Below are 14,145 nucleotides of genomic sequence, written 5' to 3'. Positions count from 1 at the left end.
ATAATCCTAATGAACACCTTCTTTCCACGAACATGACCTCTGTGAAAAGTTCAAAATGTATTTTAAGGACTCTATTAGAATTCTAGTTCTTTTATGTCTCTTATGCTTAATTGAAACATCAATTTGAACTCAGATCCCAGTGGGTTTATCCATTCAATACCATTCTAAAGTGTTTGCCGTAAAAGACCATTGTTAACATTTAAAATCAAAGCAAACTAGTTCGTTTTACGACCCACAAATGGGCGCAACATTTGACTTTGATTCTCGTCGAATCCCTCGGCGGGGCATGGAAAATTATGTAAATCTGTGCAGGGCCAGACAATGAAAACTGTAAACATGTCGCATAAATTTAATTAATTACGATTTCTTTATCCAATCGACCCAGTTTGGACCTCGGGGACCTCTCGGGATAAGCGTTTTATGGCCGCACAGCAGCCGCCTACAGATCATCGGAGATTAGGAGGAACTTCGGAGTCTGAGGGCCCCAGAGCCGAAATCACTTGATCACACTGCCCAAGTTGTTGGCATCCAATCAAAATGCCTTTCGATTGGCTTTTCACAGCCATCCGGGCCCATTTCTTATTCAAATTTGATTTAGTTTTCCATTCCATTCCAGTTTCGGGTCCGAGTTGGAGTTCGATTGGGGAATGACCGCCTTTGGCAGCTCATTAAGAAAGTTGTTCCGCATTCATTTTTTATCGCCGTTGTTTATCGTGCCGCTTGATTATCTCCCTGCATTTTATTGGGAGCTTTCCTCTCTTCATCTTGTCGCGCTTTTTTATTGTCAGGCGTTTATTCTGCCTAAATGTTTTGATAAGTTTCCCCGAAAACTCGCTCGGGAGACCGCTTGGGCAGTGGGAAAATTTATGTGGCATCGTTTGTCATTTGGTTTATGGCTTGTTTAGGTGAGATGAGAAGCGATATGGGGGCTTTATAGTTTCGGCTTACCCCGACTTATGAAAGATTAGAAGACTCACCGGGCTGAAAAGTCAACATTGCACATGTTAATGTATCTGAAATCCTTATCTTATCCGAAAGACATAGCTTTCTATTTTCCCTGTCACCTGTTGAGTTACTGAATAATTTATTAATTTCTCTTAGGCCATCGAGGGTTTCATCTATGAATTTATTAATTAATATACAATTATAAAGGTAAAAACGAATGATAAGGAGACTGATTCGTATTTTAAAATATATCACTAATGCTAATAGTTTGAAGATATAACATACAAATAAATCTACAATAACTATCTACAATTTAAGTTTCCATTCAGCCTATAAATAATTCATTGAACTTTACTTTTATTACAGTTTTCAATGCATTATTATATTTTAAAGACCTGCATTTTATTTATTCTTAACATTTTATGTATGTAACATTTATATTGATACATGATGATTCCCCAGCCCCAAAAGTCGTAAAGTTGCCTTGTCCATACATTGTCTGGTAAATTGTAAATCTTGTCTGGGTTTAAACGTGTCATCGGTTCTTGGGGACACAGTTCTTGGCCGGACAATCTCATCATATAATCATCGGGCATATATAAACTATAATTTTTTTACGAGCAACTTCCACAAATATCCGATGCGGGACATAGTTTCAACATTAAAGCATCGTAAAACCGTCATGATAATTGAAGAGAGAAATAATTCTCCTCCCTCGCTTTTCTTTATTTCCCCGCTTATTTTTTTATGAACGAATTACGAAAATTTCATTAAAAACGAATCGAAGGGCGGATGGAAGCGCAGGCAGAGGCTAAAGAAAAATATTTTATTAACACTTCGTTCCACTGAAGATCAATATTATTTTTAACGTGAAACTTGCGGAGCGCCGGAGCTTCCTTGCATTTTCCCCAGAAGGGTTGGGTTGGGTGAAAATGGGGCCATAGGATGGAGATTTTTCATATTGGGAAGCTGGAATTTTTCATCGGCAGCAGCAAGACGGAAACTCATTTCGATCATTCCCGGCATCGAGGTTTTCCCAGCGCGCACTTTAATTGTACCATAAATACGTCAGCGACATGCAGTCGAAGAACTATTCTTAATTTGTTTGTTTTAATTTATATTTGTTGAAGTTTTTATTTATTTCCTTAGCTGTTTTTTGTGGGCGAGCGAATGCCGAGAAGCGAGATGCGAGATGCGGAGATTGAGCAGTTTATAAACACATGAATCACTCGGCGAGCGGAAACTTTTCGGGGGCCAGAGATTCTTTATTTTTCGTTTCCCCCTGGAGAATCCTTCGCTGGCTGGGATGGCCAGTCATTAGCCGGGAAATTGCACGAGGCGCCCCTGTCGGTGATGTGCGCCATTTCTCAGGAACCTCCGGAGCACCGGAGCTCCGGCCTCTCGAGCAAAGAGTCCCCACCTCAGACTCCGCCTAGGTAATTACCGGTCATTAATAATATGCAGATGTGCCTCCACATCTTCCGCGTCCTCCGTCCCTCCATCACATCAACTCGAATTTCACTCGTGCAATTTCTGTACAATTTCGGTTACGTTCTGTTTATGTTTTTATGGGCCACACATTTTCGAAAACATAAGCACCCAAGTAGGAATTCATTTTCAAGTGGCCGTTAAAAAAAGGCGAACGCCTTGGCGAGCATGCCGGCTTCCTTGAGTTTTCCTAATTTCCATTTCTTGACCCCACCAGGACGGGCCACAAAACATGAATTTTATGATGGGAAAAATGAGAGTCTTTCGTTTGTAAGTTAAGTGGGCGACAGGAAGGAGGATCCGGATGCCAAGGTATGGGGAAATTGTTTTGCAGCATCTGGGCCTATAAGGAATGTCGAAGGATGTGAAAGGAATAATGAAATGATGTTTGGATGGATTTTTAAATTCATTTTAAGATATTTTAAATAATAAATACAAAGCTATCCTCTAAGAACTAAAACTAAAATTAAGAATAGAGAATTACAGTTTTTATATGTTGAGTCTTATAGATGTTTCCTAGAAATAAATCAAGAATCTATATGATGATAGGATCGTCGTTTTAGAGTCACTGTTTTTTGAGCTTCTGACTAAAATTATAGTACCTTGCAGAGATAGTAAAACTCCTCCTTATTGTAACGAATTTTAATTCTGGATTCATTTAGGAATTAATCTATAATTAATAATTTTTAATTGTTTCAATCGCTTATTAATAAAATCTCCTGAAAATCTTTAATATCTGCAGCAAAAGTTTAACAATTTTCTCCATTTACGATGACAATTTTTTGCATCTGCTGGCCAACAGCTATGAAAATCTCGTATCTGGCTCGCCTAATGAATTGTCTCGAATAATGAAATAAAATTTTATTACACTTCAGTGCAGCAGCTGTTGCGTGTTGCGTTGCAACTAATTTATAAGTGTAAATTCTAATGGAAATATTCTGGCAGCGGGTAAAGCGAAACTGAAACTGCAAACTGCACCATGAGAGGAGCATCAAGTGCTGCAAAAGAATGCAAACTATGGTGAAAATTCAATTAAAAATGTAAAACAACTCAAAAGCGCGAAACAAGAGTGGGAAGGAAGGATGCAGGACATCCAGAGGAGGCTGTGGAGGCAGCTGATGAAGCGCGCGAGAAGCGACAATGCAAACGAAGCCACTACATGGAATTAGAGGGGAAATGGGTTAGCGGGAAGAAAGCTGGCTAAATGGAACTATCGGGGCCCACACTGCCCCAATAATAGTTTGGTAATAGTTTGTTCCTTAAAATGCATGCTTTTTTGATTTACCTTATTCTATGAAAACCCTTCAAATCCATAAGCTATTATCTGTAAACTCTATTATATGATGTTAATATTGTAAGTAATGTTTATTTTGGTAATAAATAGAATACAAAGATCCATATATATATGTTCATATTTGTACCTAAGGTACCTAGTTATTTTCCCCAGTGCATGTACTGGGCACAGTTGGCTTTGATTGCTCAATATGCGTGTCTGGTGGGACGGTTGGTTTATTGTATCGCGGCTTTAGTTCGAATAGAGAGTGGTTAGCCTCTACGCCGCCATGCCTGCTCCCGGCACAGATAATGCCCAATGGAATGGATGGTCCGGGCCCGTAAAATTGACAAAGAACTTAGTTAAAACCGGACGTCGTACTCGTAACATCTGTGGGCGGCAATGGTGGGATTGGGGGACCGAGGCCATGCCATTGTTGTGCCCACAACCCACGAAGGATTACGGTTTGACTATAGCGACTAAAAATAGCGAATAAGCCATAGAGTGTACACAGGTAAGGACTGCCAATGACACATTAATTTAATCCTTATTTAAGTAGCATACTTAAACACAAACCAAATAGGTTAATTAACCAATAAGAAATTCTACTTTTAACTTAGATCGGCCTCACGAATTTTTGTTATAACCATTTGATAACTTAACTTGAGAATTATTAAGACTGTAAGATATATTTTCACTGCTATCTTTTGTAAACATTTCCAGGACCCAAGTCAACCCAGCTGGACAAACACAATTTGCCCCAAAGCTCTTTCTTTTCTTTTCTAATATTTTTCCTCAAGTCAATTAAAGTTAAGGCTGCGGAGGAGTTAGAGGGGATATCCTTTGGCTGAACCGCATCCAACGCCGACAAATCGCAGTCCTGCGACCCAGGACTATCATTTATATTGAGGCTAAGGAGGAATAACTCTGTTCCACCCTCGGCTGAGATTTATTTGCCGAGATTTTGGAGGAAAGAGTTGTGGCCCCAGCAGCGCGATTATCCAGTGCATTGAACGCGGCCAGACATTAATTACCAGCAGCTGTTGGAGATTCCACTGCCCCTTTTTTTGGAAATCCCTCTGGGGTTGGGTGAGAAATCCCAACCGCATTTTTGCCTATTTATGAAAAATTATTCCCCAGCTCCGTGAAAAGTAAAATTTAGCATTTTTCACGGCGTCAGGAAAAGGAATTTCCATGTCATTTTCTATTTTTTCCCCCCCTCGTGACGGAGATGAATTCCCGGGTTATTGCGTAGGTGTTGCCCTCCTCGTATTTCCACAGCCATTGTGGTTGGATTTCAGTTTTTAGTTTGCTCCATCCGTTGGATTATATTTATACAAATATCCATGTGTCCCCTCTGCTGGTTTTTTCCAACTCTGCCACCCCTTCTGTGAGTGCACGGCTTTTATGGTGCTAAAGACATTAAAACTGTCATAGCATTGGGCACTTAATTTGATATTCGAGTGCGGGATAATTGGAACAGACTCCATCGTGTCGCATGTGGGTGTCCGGAGTAGGGGAGTTTTGGGGCGTGGAAATGGGATCCGCTGTTTTAGTAGCAACGTGAAAATCATTTCTGACAAATACTTGGCGGGTTCATGGGTGGCCCACACACACAGCAGGCTCAGAACGTGGGAGCTCGGGCGGTGGAAGTTGCTCTATTTTCATCCCGCCTGGTTGGGAATTGAGTAAACATTAGCCGGGAAATGGGGCTGGGCACAAATGGCAGATCGCTGGGAAGGATGAGTCTGAAAACCAGTATTTAAAATTAATTTTGATACTTTAAACCAAAGTTGGGAAGTTGAAGCTATTAGTATTTACATTGCAATGATCTATCTATTTATACGTATTATTAGACCATAATAGATGTCTTTTAGATTACATGTTTTATGGAGCTCAAGTAAAAATTGTTTCTTTGAGGGCTTTCTTTGAGGGGTTCATGATTGCCAAAAAAATTACGATTCATAACCCATAGTCACCCCATGAGCAGGCTCCATTCTCCATCTGAAGCCATCGTTGGCACGTTTGTATCGCACCAATCTGTGGCATAAATCAGGATCCCAGTCATCGCTGGTCGTTGTTCGCCTGTAGGGAACTTTCCCACGCCTTGGCCCAGACATATGGCCAAAAAAGAGAGGCAAAAGGGTGCTTCCCCCGAGGATGTCACTGGCCATAAAGCATGCGTCGCCCACGATGGGTGGGGTGCACATGAAAAGCTCTCTTTCCCGCAATATAATAAACAATTTCCTGATAAATAGCCGAGAGTCGGGATCAAGTCCGCGATTTGGCAGCGGACTTACTCATTGGCATGCCACGAGTGGCAGAGGCGACGGCGGACCATGAAATTTATGGCAAACTCGAATTTATGCATTTTAAAATGTAAGCAAAGAACAGAGACGTACGTGTCTAATGTGCGAATGGGGAGAGCCTCATTAGGGCTGCTGCCGATCCCACCGCCTTCCTGCCTGCCACCCCGGGGCCGCAATGTTGCGCAAATAACTCAAGTTGCAACTAATTACGACGCATTTCGTACTTAACAACTGTGGCAATAAATTTCCAGCGTGGCCCATGACACGACTGACGTCAACGGCGGCGACTGCCGGTCGCCGTTTCCCCATTGCAGCCAGATTTCAGTACAGATTTTTTCCTCCTTAACGCGCCTCGTCATCATATTCGGAAGCTATACATCATTCGAGTCCAGAGCTGAGAGTCGCGAAAAAGACACTCGAATAAATTAAAATTTAATATAAATAAGATTGAGATATCTACTACCATAACAAATATATTTTTGAAATATTCTAATAGATACAAATATTCAAACACAGATTTGGGATTCATTATACCAACCCTTTGCTAATTATTTCTCACTTAATTGTTCATTTCTGAGATACACTATCTCTATATAACTTCATATAGTTATTTCTATATTTTGTTATATATTTTTCCAAGTGCATAAGTAGAAGGCACTGGCCATGTCCGCGGCATGTGTCACGATGGCAACCGAGTCACTTGCCGCAAATTGGTTTGCATTTCACAAGAGGAGTGGAAAGGGCCCATTCATGCCGCCCATCTCGTTAGTTGAGCTCCATACGCAAATTGTGTTCAGCATGGGTAAAGTTGGGGTTGGGGAGTTTGGGTGTTAAATTGGAGAATGCATCAGGTAGCCTGTAACTTGCAAATGAGCTTGACTCCAGGGAAGACACCAATCTAAACTTCTAGGAGAAGTCAGTCAGCCTGGTTATTAACCAGATTAGTTTCACATTAAACCTTAAATACCATTGAGTAAATATAAAGGAATTTAGATGTAATCTGGAAGCAAATATTAACAAATGAAATGTATATAAACTCGAAATGATTTTGTGAATAAGTTATTAAATATATATACTTGGTTTAATTGCAGCAGAATAGTTCCTCAGATTTCATCTATTGAGTATTGCTTTCATTTTCATATTAAATTAAATTAGTATATGCAGTTCGACCATTGTTTGTTTTCTCCTTCCAATGCTTGTCTTCTCTCATTAATTTCTATTTAACCAGACAATATCTCTTTTAGAGCGTAAGCACACCGCAACAACTGCAGTAAGTCCACCCAACCACTGAGGATATTGAGGATAACACCGAAGGACACACAAATTCGCGACAAATTTGATAATGAATTGTATATATTCGGAATTAATTGCAAGTCAAACATCGCACCAACTGCCGGTCACGCATCGATAGAGCACAAAAAAACCAAATAGTACATCCGGTAAGGGGCTGCATACAAATCGGTGCCACGCCCACCTATCGCCTAATCAGCAAACACATGTGCGCTCCATAATTACATCGCAGCGGCAGCGGCAGATACGTGACGCCTCCCTCGGCCACTGAAACCCAAAATTAAGAGCAATGCAACAGCAGTGGCGACGTGGGTGCAACATCGGTGGCGGCAACAATTCTCCCAGCCAATACCTCGTGCATTATTTCCCCTGAAATAAGCTACGAGCACAGGTAAAGCAAAGGTGTCGCATAGTTGAATCAGTTGCGTGTTGCAAGGGGATTAGATATGAGCAGATTCTTACAGTTCATTCACCAAATTGGGTTACAGTGACTTCTCACACGCATTGCAGTGATTAGAGGGGGAACATTCGGAAAAGCTAAACAACTGAATTAGTTTAATTTCACATTATTAATGCAATTAATTAAAGCGATTATCAAATGTTATATTTACACATGTGTGCATTGTAGCTCATAAATCTTTGAAAGCATATTTACTACTAAGCTTCATGATAAACTATTTATCTATAAATTCCAATTAAATCAGTAACAATTAAATGTGTATAAATTGTTATCTAATAAATGTATTGGACAGGCAGGAATCTGCTTGACTAAAAGCATTTTAAGCAAGTCGAAGTTAATATGTTGTAAATGTGTGATTTGAAACACCGCTAAATTAAAGCAGATAGTCAAATATTAAACCATGTTAAACAATACTAAAATTATATATTTATACTCTTTCAAGCATCAATTCATTACTATTTCCTTTTGATTAAATCGATTGTTTAAAATCTAAATTAAAGCTTTCCTTCTCCATTTCCTACGAATTATAGATGCAATTACTTATGACATTAGCTTTGGAAATATCCTGATTTGCATTACTATTACTTACGCACATTTTCCATTACAGTTTTCGCATTTCCCCCCAATCACTCTTACTTAAAATTCTGCAGAACCCTCGAGTATTATTTGTAGCCCTTTTAGTCAGTGTTTGTGGCACAGTCGCTGTCGTCCGTCATTCGTCGTTCCAATCACTTCCTCGCTAATCACTTTGATTGCCAAATCACCGTTGTCCCCGGCGACCCCAACCCCGACCCGCTCCCACTCTCCACCCTCCCGGCCGCCTTCATTATTGCACTCATCACGTGCGAGCTGCAAGAACAACAGTCGCGGCGGAGACAACAGAGCCAGCAATTGTAACAACAACCGCACAATCAGTAGCCCCACTCCGCCACCCCACACCCACACCCACACCCTTTTCCCGTGCGTTTTTCCCTCGATTTCCCCCTGGCCTTGCCTCGCTGCGGACTGCGTAAAATCAGTCGATGGTTTTCGCTGGCTATTGAAGTTTTATTGGGCAGCGATGAACAGCCGCGGTTGAGTTAATAGCAGCGAATAAAGCTTCAGTAAAACGGAAATTTCTGAGAAACTTCAAACCTCGTCCTTTATTTGTTTAATTCTAAATATGTTACCTTAAGACAAAGGCCAAACCAGATATGGCTGATACTTATCGTGTACATTAGTTTATAATTTTACAATTTTATTCTTTAACAATTCAAAAATAAAACTTTAAGTTCTTAACTTGACTTGTACTATTTATATTATTGCATCTGTGACTTCTTTATGTTGCTGCTGTTGCTGTTGCTGTTGCAGTTGCTGTTGCAGTTGCTGTTGTCATCGGCGGCGTCGTCGTTTCCGTTTGACATTTTGTTAACAATTTCGACCACAATGCGTTTTCATTGCAGTCCCCGAAAAAGGCTGGTTGGAGACTGACGGGGGAAGGCATGCGTGTGAATGGTGAATGAATGCATGAATGAGTGCAGTGAGTGGTTCGCAGAGATGGAGGTTGAACGGAGCGAATGCAGAGGGGTTTTCTTGGCGTTAAATCAGACGACAAATGTCACGAAGCTAATGAATTGAAACGTGCCAAAGATTTGGTATCCATAATCAAAGCAGGTATTTGGGGTGAGTGGGGGAGATATATAAGAAAATTTCAAATTCCATTCAAGATTTCATTTTATACAAAAGGATTCCTATATACAATTCTATTTTAAATTGTATATAACCACGGATATAAACATAGGTATTCTTTACCATAGAAATCTTTTTGGTAACCGCTTTATACTGCGTTTATTAGATTGCATACATTGTTTACAGAATACAGAATGTGAAAATTCACCGAAAGATATATATCTATATATATATATTTATAAAGGATGTAATTTAAGTCTTTAGTCGCACTTTAAGCGGTCTGATCCACCTCAAAGACGGTGTGCTCCACGACGAACACCCTCTTGGATCGCTTGACGGCAATGGCGTCCATAGCCTCATTGAACTCCAGCATTGCCTGGCCAAACTCGGTGTCATTCTCAACAAGCTTCACAAAAGCACTGGCCTCATCTTCTTGGAGTTCTATTTCCGCTGCATCCTTTTTGACTGGTCCCTTTTTCTTCTTGGGATCAATTTTTTCCGCAGGTACGATTTCTTCCTCCTGAACAGACATGGTAAGGCGCTTCTTAAGCTTCATTTCCTCCTCTCGAGCCTCTAGTAGCTTGCATCTAGAAATCTCTCGCTCGAACATCTGAGGAAACGAGTGATCAAAGGATTACATAGTTTAGGGATAGATTCTCTTACCGCCATAATGAGTGACTTCTCCTTGATTGTGGCACTTCGCATGCCTTCTTCTAGCCGCAGAATCATGCAGTCTCCATTCTTGAGGCACACAGTAAGCAGATGTCCATCTGGGCGAAAGACCAAATAGGTAATTGCGTGCGGGAACTTGACGGTCAGACATGGTTTTTGATGACTCATTAGAAGGTCCCAGAAATGCAAGTTGCCACGTTCGTCGCCGGTGACGAAGAGCGAGCAGCGTCCGGTGCTCCAGGCACCGCTTAGCAATTGATGCTTGCTGCGGAAGTAGAAGGTACTCGGGCAATTCTTCACCTCCTCCGACCAGATCCGGGCACGCCAGTCACCGATGAGCAGGAAATTCTTCACGAAGAACGGATTGCGCATAACGCTGCGGATGGGTCCGGAGAACATCGGATATGCGGCTGTGATGGTTTCCGCAGGTGTGAGACCCTTCCGGTTGCCCACGAACACATAGCCCATGTCCGTGCAAATAATGTAGCGCACCGGAATTGTATACTCGAACTCCATCACGGTGACCCCGTGCGCGTTCTGTCGATTCTGCACCAATTCAGGATTCGGCTCGGCTATTACCTCATTTACAGGCATCATCATGTCGCGAGTGTCCCAGTACTTGACGGACCCGTCCAAGGAGCCGGTGTAAAACTCGGTATTCGATTTGTTGTGCACCCAGCACAGGGCCGTTGTCTCTTCGCGATGCGAGGCCTCCAGTGGACAAACCTTTTTTGGTGCTCCCATTTCGGAGGTCTCCCAGTAGCACACCTGGCCATTGTTGAGGCCACCCACCATGAAGCTCTCGTTCTTCATGCAGACCCTGGCGATCTGTACCCTCTTGTTGGCTTCGTAGTGGGCCACCGGGCGTGTGGGGTCGTCCACGTCCCACACATAGAAGGTATTGGGGTTGCCGGTGCCATAATCCGGCATCATGTTGATGAGCTCCTTGCCCTTGTCATTGATGTACGATAGCACAAACTGGCTCGGGTCATTGTTCAACCACTCGCACATGGCCAGCGTGCGCTGTGGTACCCACAGGTCGTGGAAAACGTTGATGCCTCTGGCGTCTAGGCGCATCTTGATCCCGTGACCAAGATCCTCGGCCAAGTCCGTGAAATAGTCCTCATAGATGTTAATAGCGTTGTTCTGGCAGCTAATCGTCATCACGTCGCGGATTAACTGATTAACCTCGACGCCCCACGAGTCGTCTCTCTCGACCTTCTTGCGGTAGCGCATAGTGGACTCCTCGTCCATAACGTTTACCTCCTTGATGTTCCAACCGCCCTCGTAGTGGTTTATGCCGTGCGAGTCCAAGACCACATTGTGGGTAATGATCGAGGACAGCGCCATCTGATCGGATAACTGCGTCCCCTCGTTGATAGGGTTCCGCAGGATATACTTCAAGCGCATGCGTCCGCTTGGCTGGATGCTGAGGATCATCTCGTTGCGGTCAGTGAAAAGGCACTGGCGTCCGAAGCGGCGGCGCTCCCGCACCACGGTTAGTGAGTTGCCCAAGGTACCCATTTGGGGATATTTTATAGAGTTTGAAGAATATATACGATAGCTGCTATGTTACAAAAATATTACGAAATTTCTTTTAGCTGAGCACAGATAGTTTTGATCAATTTATCGCAGTAGATGTGGTAAGCTGGAAATGGAATTAGCTATAAGAAAACCAAATGACACTAGAATACAAACATCATTTCTTGAAAGACTAATAAATTACAAATAAAGTATTCCTTTCAGAGCAAGGTGATTCGCTGGAATCATCTCATGTCATTTTCCTGATTCTTTTCCCTCTGATAAAGTTTCTTAACAACATTAAGCAGGGCCATGGGGGATTTGTTAATATAATAATAATCTCAACGGTTTACTGTACTGATCTAAGGAATCAAATCGTATCCTTGGTGGCTTGCAATCGGATCCTGCGGCGCCATCAAATCGTGGCAACAACGTTGGGTTTAACAGCTATCTTAAATGACTTATGTCAGACATATTCCGGCTTGGGGACTTGCAAGGGAAAGCTACACGCTCATTGCCAGCTGGCTGAGCAAGGACAAGGCCACGCACTCACTTGGGCGGCCAGGAGCCACCCACCAGGCCAGCCCCTCATCAGTGGCAATGTGGCAACATTGTGCAGCTTTTTTTCCCCTCTCCGGAGACACTGACATTGCAATTCCGGCTGCCATTCTTTTTCAAGCACTTTCCTTCGTGGGAGTGCAAGGGGTGCATATTTCTGTTCCGGACCCGGACCCGGACCAGGACTGGCACCCATGCCTGGGGCCCACTTGTAACCGTCGTTGTCGTCCTCGTCGCATGGCTGGCCGCCCATTGTCACTGCAACTTTTGTTGCAAGGCGCAGCGCTTTAATCTTAAACACGCCAGCGGAACGGAACACTCGAGTGTTGTCAAGTGGGGCTGCCCTGACTTGGCTTGGCTGCTTGACTGCGTGAATGCCAGCTGCCAGGACCCAGGACCTAGAAGTCAAGATCCTGACGAGCAGTGATGCCAGTTGCCAGGAAAAACGAGTCCAAAGGCGACAGAAAACAGGAATTTTTATAGAAAATTAAGAACAAATTTATAAAAAAGAAACTAGAGTGGTAGAGTTTTTTGTAATTTCAACAAATTTTACTTTTAAGATTTGTATAATTTATGGATATAATTCCACTCCTAAGAGGCAATATCCAAATGAACATCTCTGCTGCTTCGTACAACTCAGCCCCGGCAGTTGTCCTGGGCACAGGCAAAGTAGACAGTTGACTTGCAACCAGCTCTTGGCTGTAGCCCCGCCTTGTGTAGCCCCTCTCTCCTCCTGGTCCTCCTCTGAGGAGTGGAGGCAGCTTAAAGCGCCGCCTGATTTCCATTTCATGCCACGCCCACGCGCAAAAGCAGCTTAGGCATCCAAGCCGAATCCCCAAATCCTTTTTGCCATCCTCAAGTGTTTATCTATATCGCTTACTGGATCCGAATTTCCCCCATGGCGGTTCACATAGGGATTCCCTTGCAAAGGGTTTTTGTTATTTAATGCAAAAACATTTCAAGGGATTTCTTAAAGAAATACAGTAAGTGCTCACATGGTTAAGAGCTCAATTGATCCAGTTAGCGTAAAGTGATCATTTGGGTTAGGAGAGAGAGCTCTGTAGAAAAGCCCTTGAAAGGCATTATTATTTTGTTTTCCCTTTAATAGACCATGTTAATCTTGATACAAATCTTTTGTTTAAAGATTTCCATTCTGTTTTTAAAATCCTACTCTCCATAACCTTGTTTCCCAAAGTCCAATCGACCACAAAGGGTATTCCTATCCTAAGCAGGACCTTCCTCCAATTTGTTTAGCACTTGGTCCTGTTGCCCTTTTTTTGGCATGTGCGCATTTAATTGAAATTTCCAAAGTCGCCCATTTTCGGGGGCGTTGGCGGAGCCACGCCTCCTTTGCCAGCTATGTTACGCACTCGCTTTCTTCTTGGGCAAATTTTAATTAAAATGTTCGTAAAGCATTCACGTTTCCCGGCATTTTTTCCGATTGCTTCGTCGCCGCCAGTTTAAAGTGTGAAGTTCCGAGACAATTTTCCGGCTACTACTGGGTTTCCCATCCGCCGAGCTCTATCTCCCTTTCCGGGGTGGGTGAAATATTTAACATGCAAATGAGTTTGGCTGTGCATAAAGTTTCGCTTTAAATGTGTTTATTTTAGTTGCCACGCCCACACCGCCCGCGCCGACGTTCGAGCGGCTCCAACGCATCGCTCGTTAAAAAGAGTTACAAAGTTGGTGAATATTTTAACACTTCTTCGCTGCGTTTTAACATTTATTTAGTCCGGGCCCAGGATTGCCCTCACCCTGCCCACCCCTTTGGCTTTCCTGGCCTATTGCCGGCTTTTAATGAGTTTTTCAATTTCAATGAGTTCGGTTCCGGTCCCTTTTCTGTCACTTCATTAGGTTACTCTCCGCAAACACCTTTGACTTGGATCCCGGCACTTGTCAGTGGAAGGTCGAAAATAAACAGGCACTTGTCGGGATAAAGGATACTCGATAGTCCTTTACTT

The 14,145-nt window shown here is 42.8% G+C and overlaps 1 protein-coding gene across 1 annotated transcript; it reads right to left on the bottom strand.

The window, feature by feature from the left end:
* Positions 1-9,564: 9,564 nt before the first annotated feature.
* LOC110181380 (dynein intermediate chain 3, ciliary) lies at positions 9,565-11,820 on the bottom strand. The gene is made up of 2 exons (XM_020949109.2): positions 10,097-11,820; positions 9,565-10,043 (listed from the first exon to the last, which is right to left on the bottom strand). The coding sequence occupies exons 1-2, from the start codon at positions 11,627-11,629 to the stop codon at positions 9,705-9,707; spliced, it is 1,872 nt and encodes a 623-aa protein (XP_020804768.2). The 5' UTR covers positions 11,630-11,820; the 3' UTR covers positions 9,565-9,704.
* Between the last annotated feature and the right edge of the window lie 2,325 nt (positions 11,821-14,145).

This window comes from Drosophila serrata, unplaced genomic scaffold (genome assembly GCF_035046125.1).
Source record: "Drosophila serrata isolate PLE 108 unplaced genomic scaffold, ASM3504612v1 contig_302, whole genome shotgun sequence".
Taxonomy (NCBI): Eukaryota; Metazoa; Arthropoda; class Insecta; order Diptera; family Drosophilidae; genus Drosophila; species Drosophila serrata.
The sequence above is the reverse complement of the archived record's forward strand: the minus strand, read 5'-3'. Positions and strand labels throughout refer to the sequence as shown.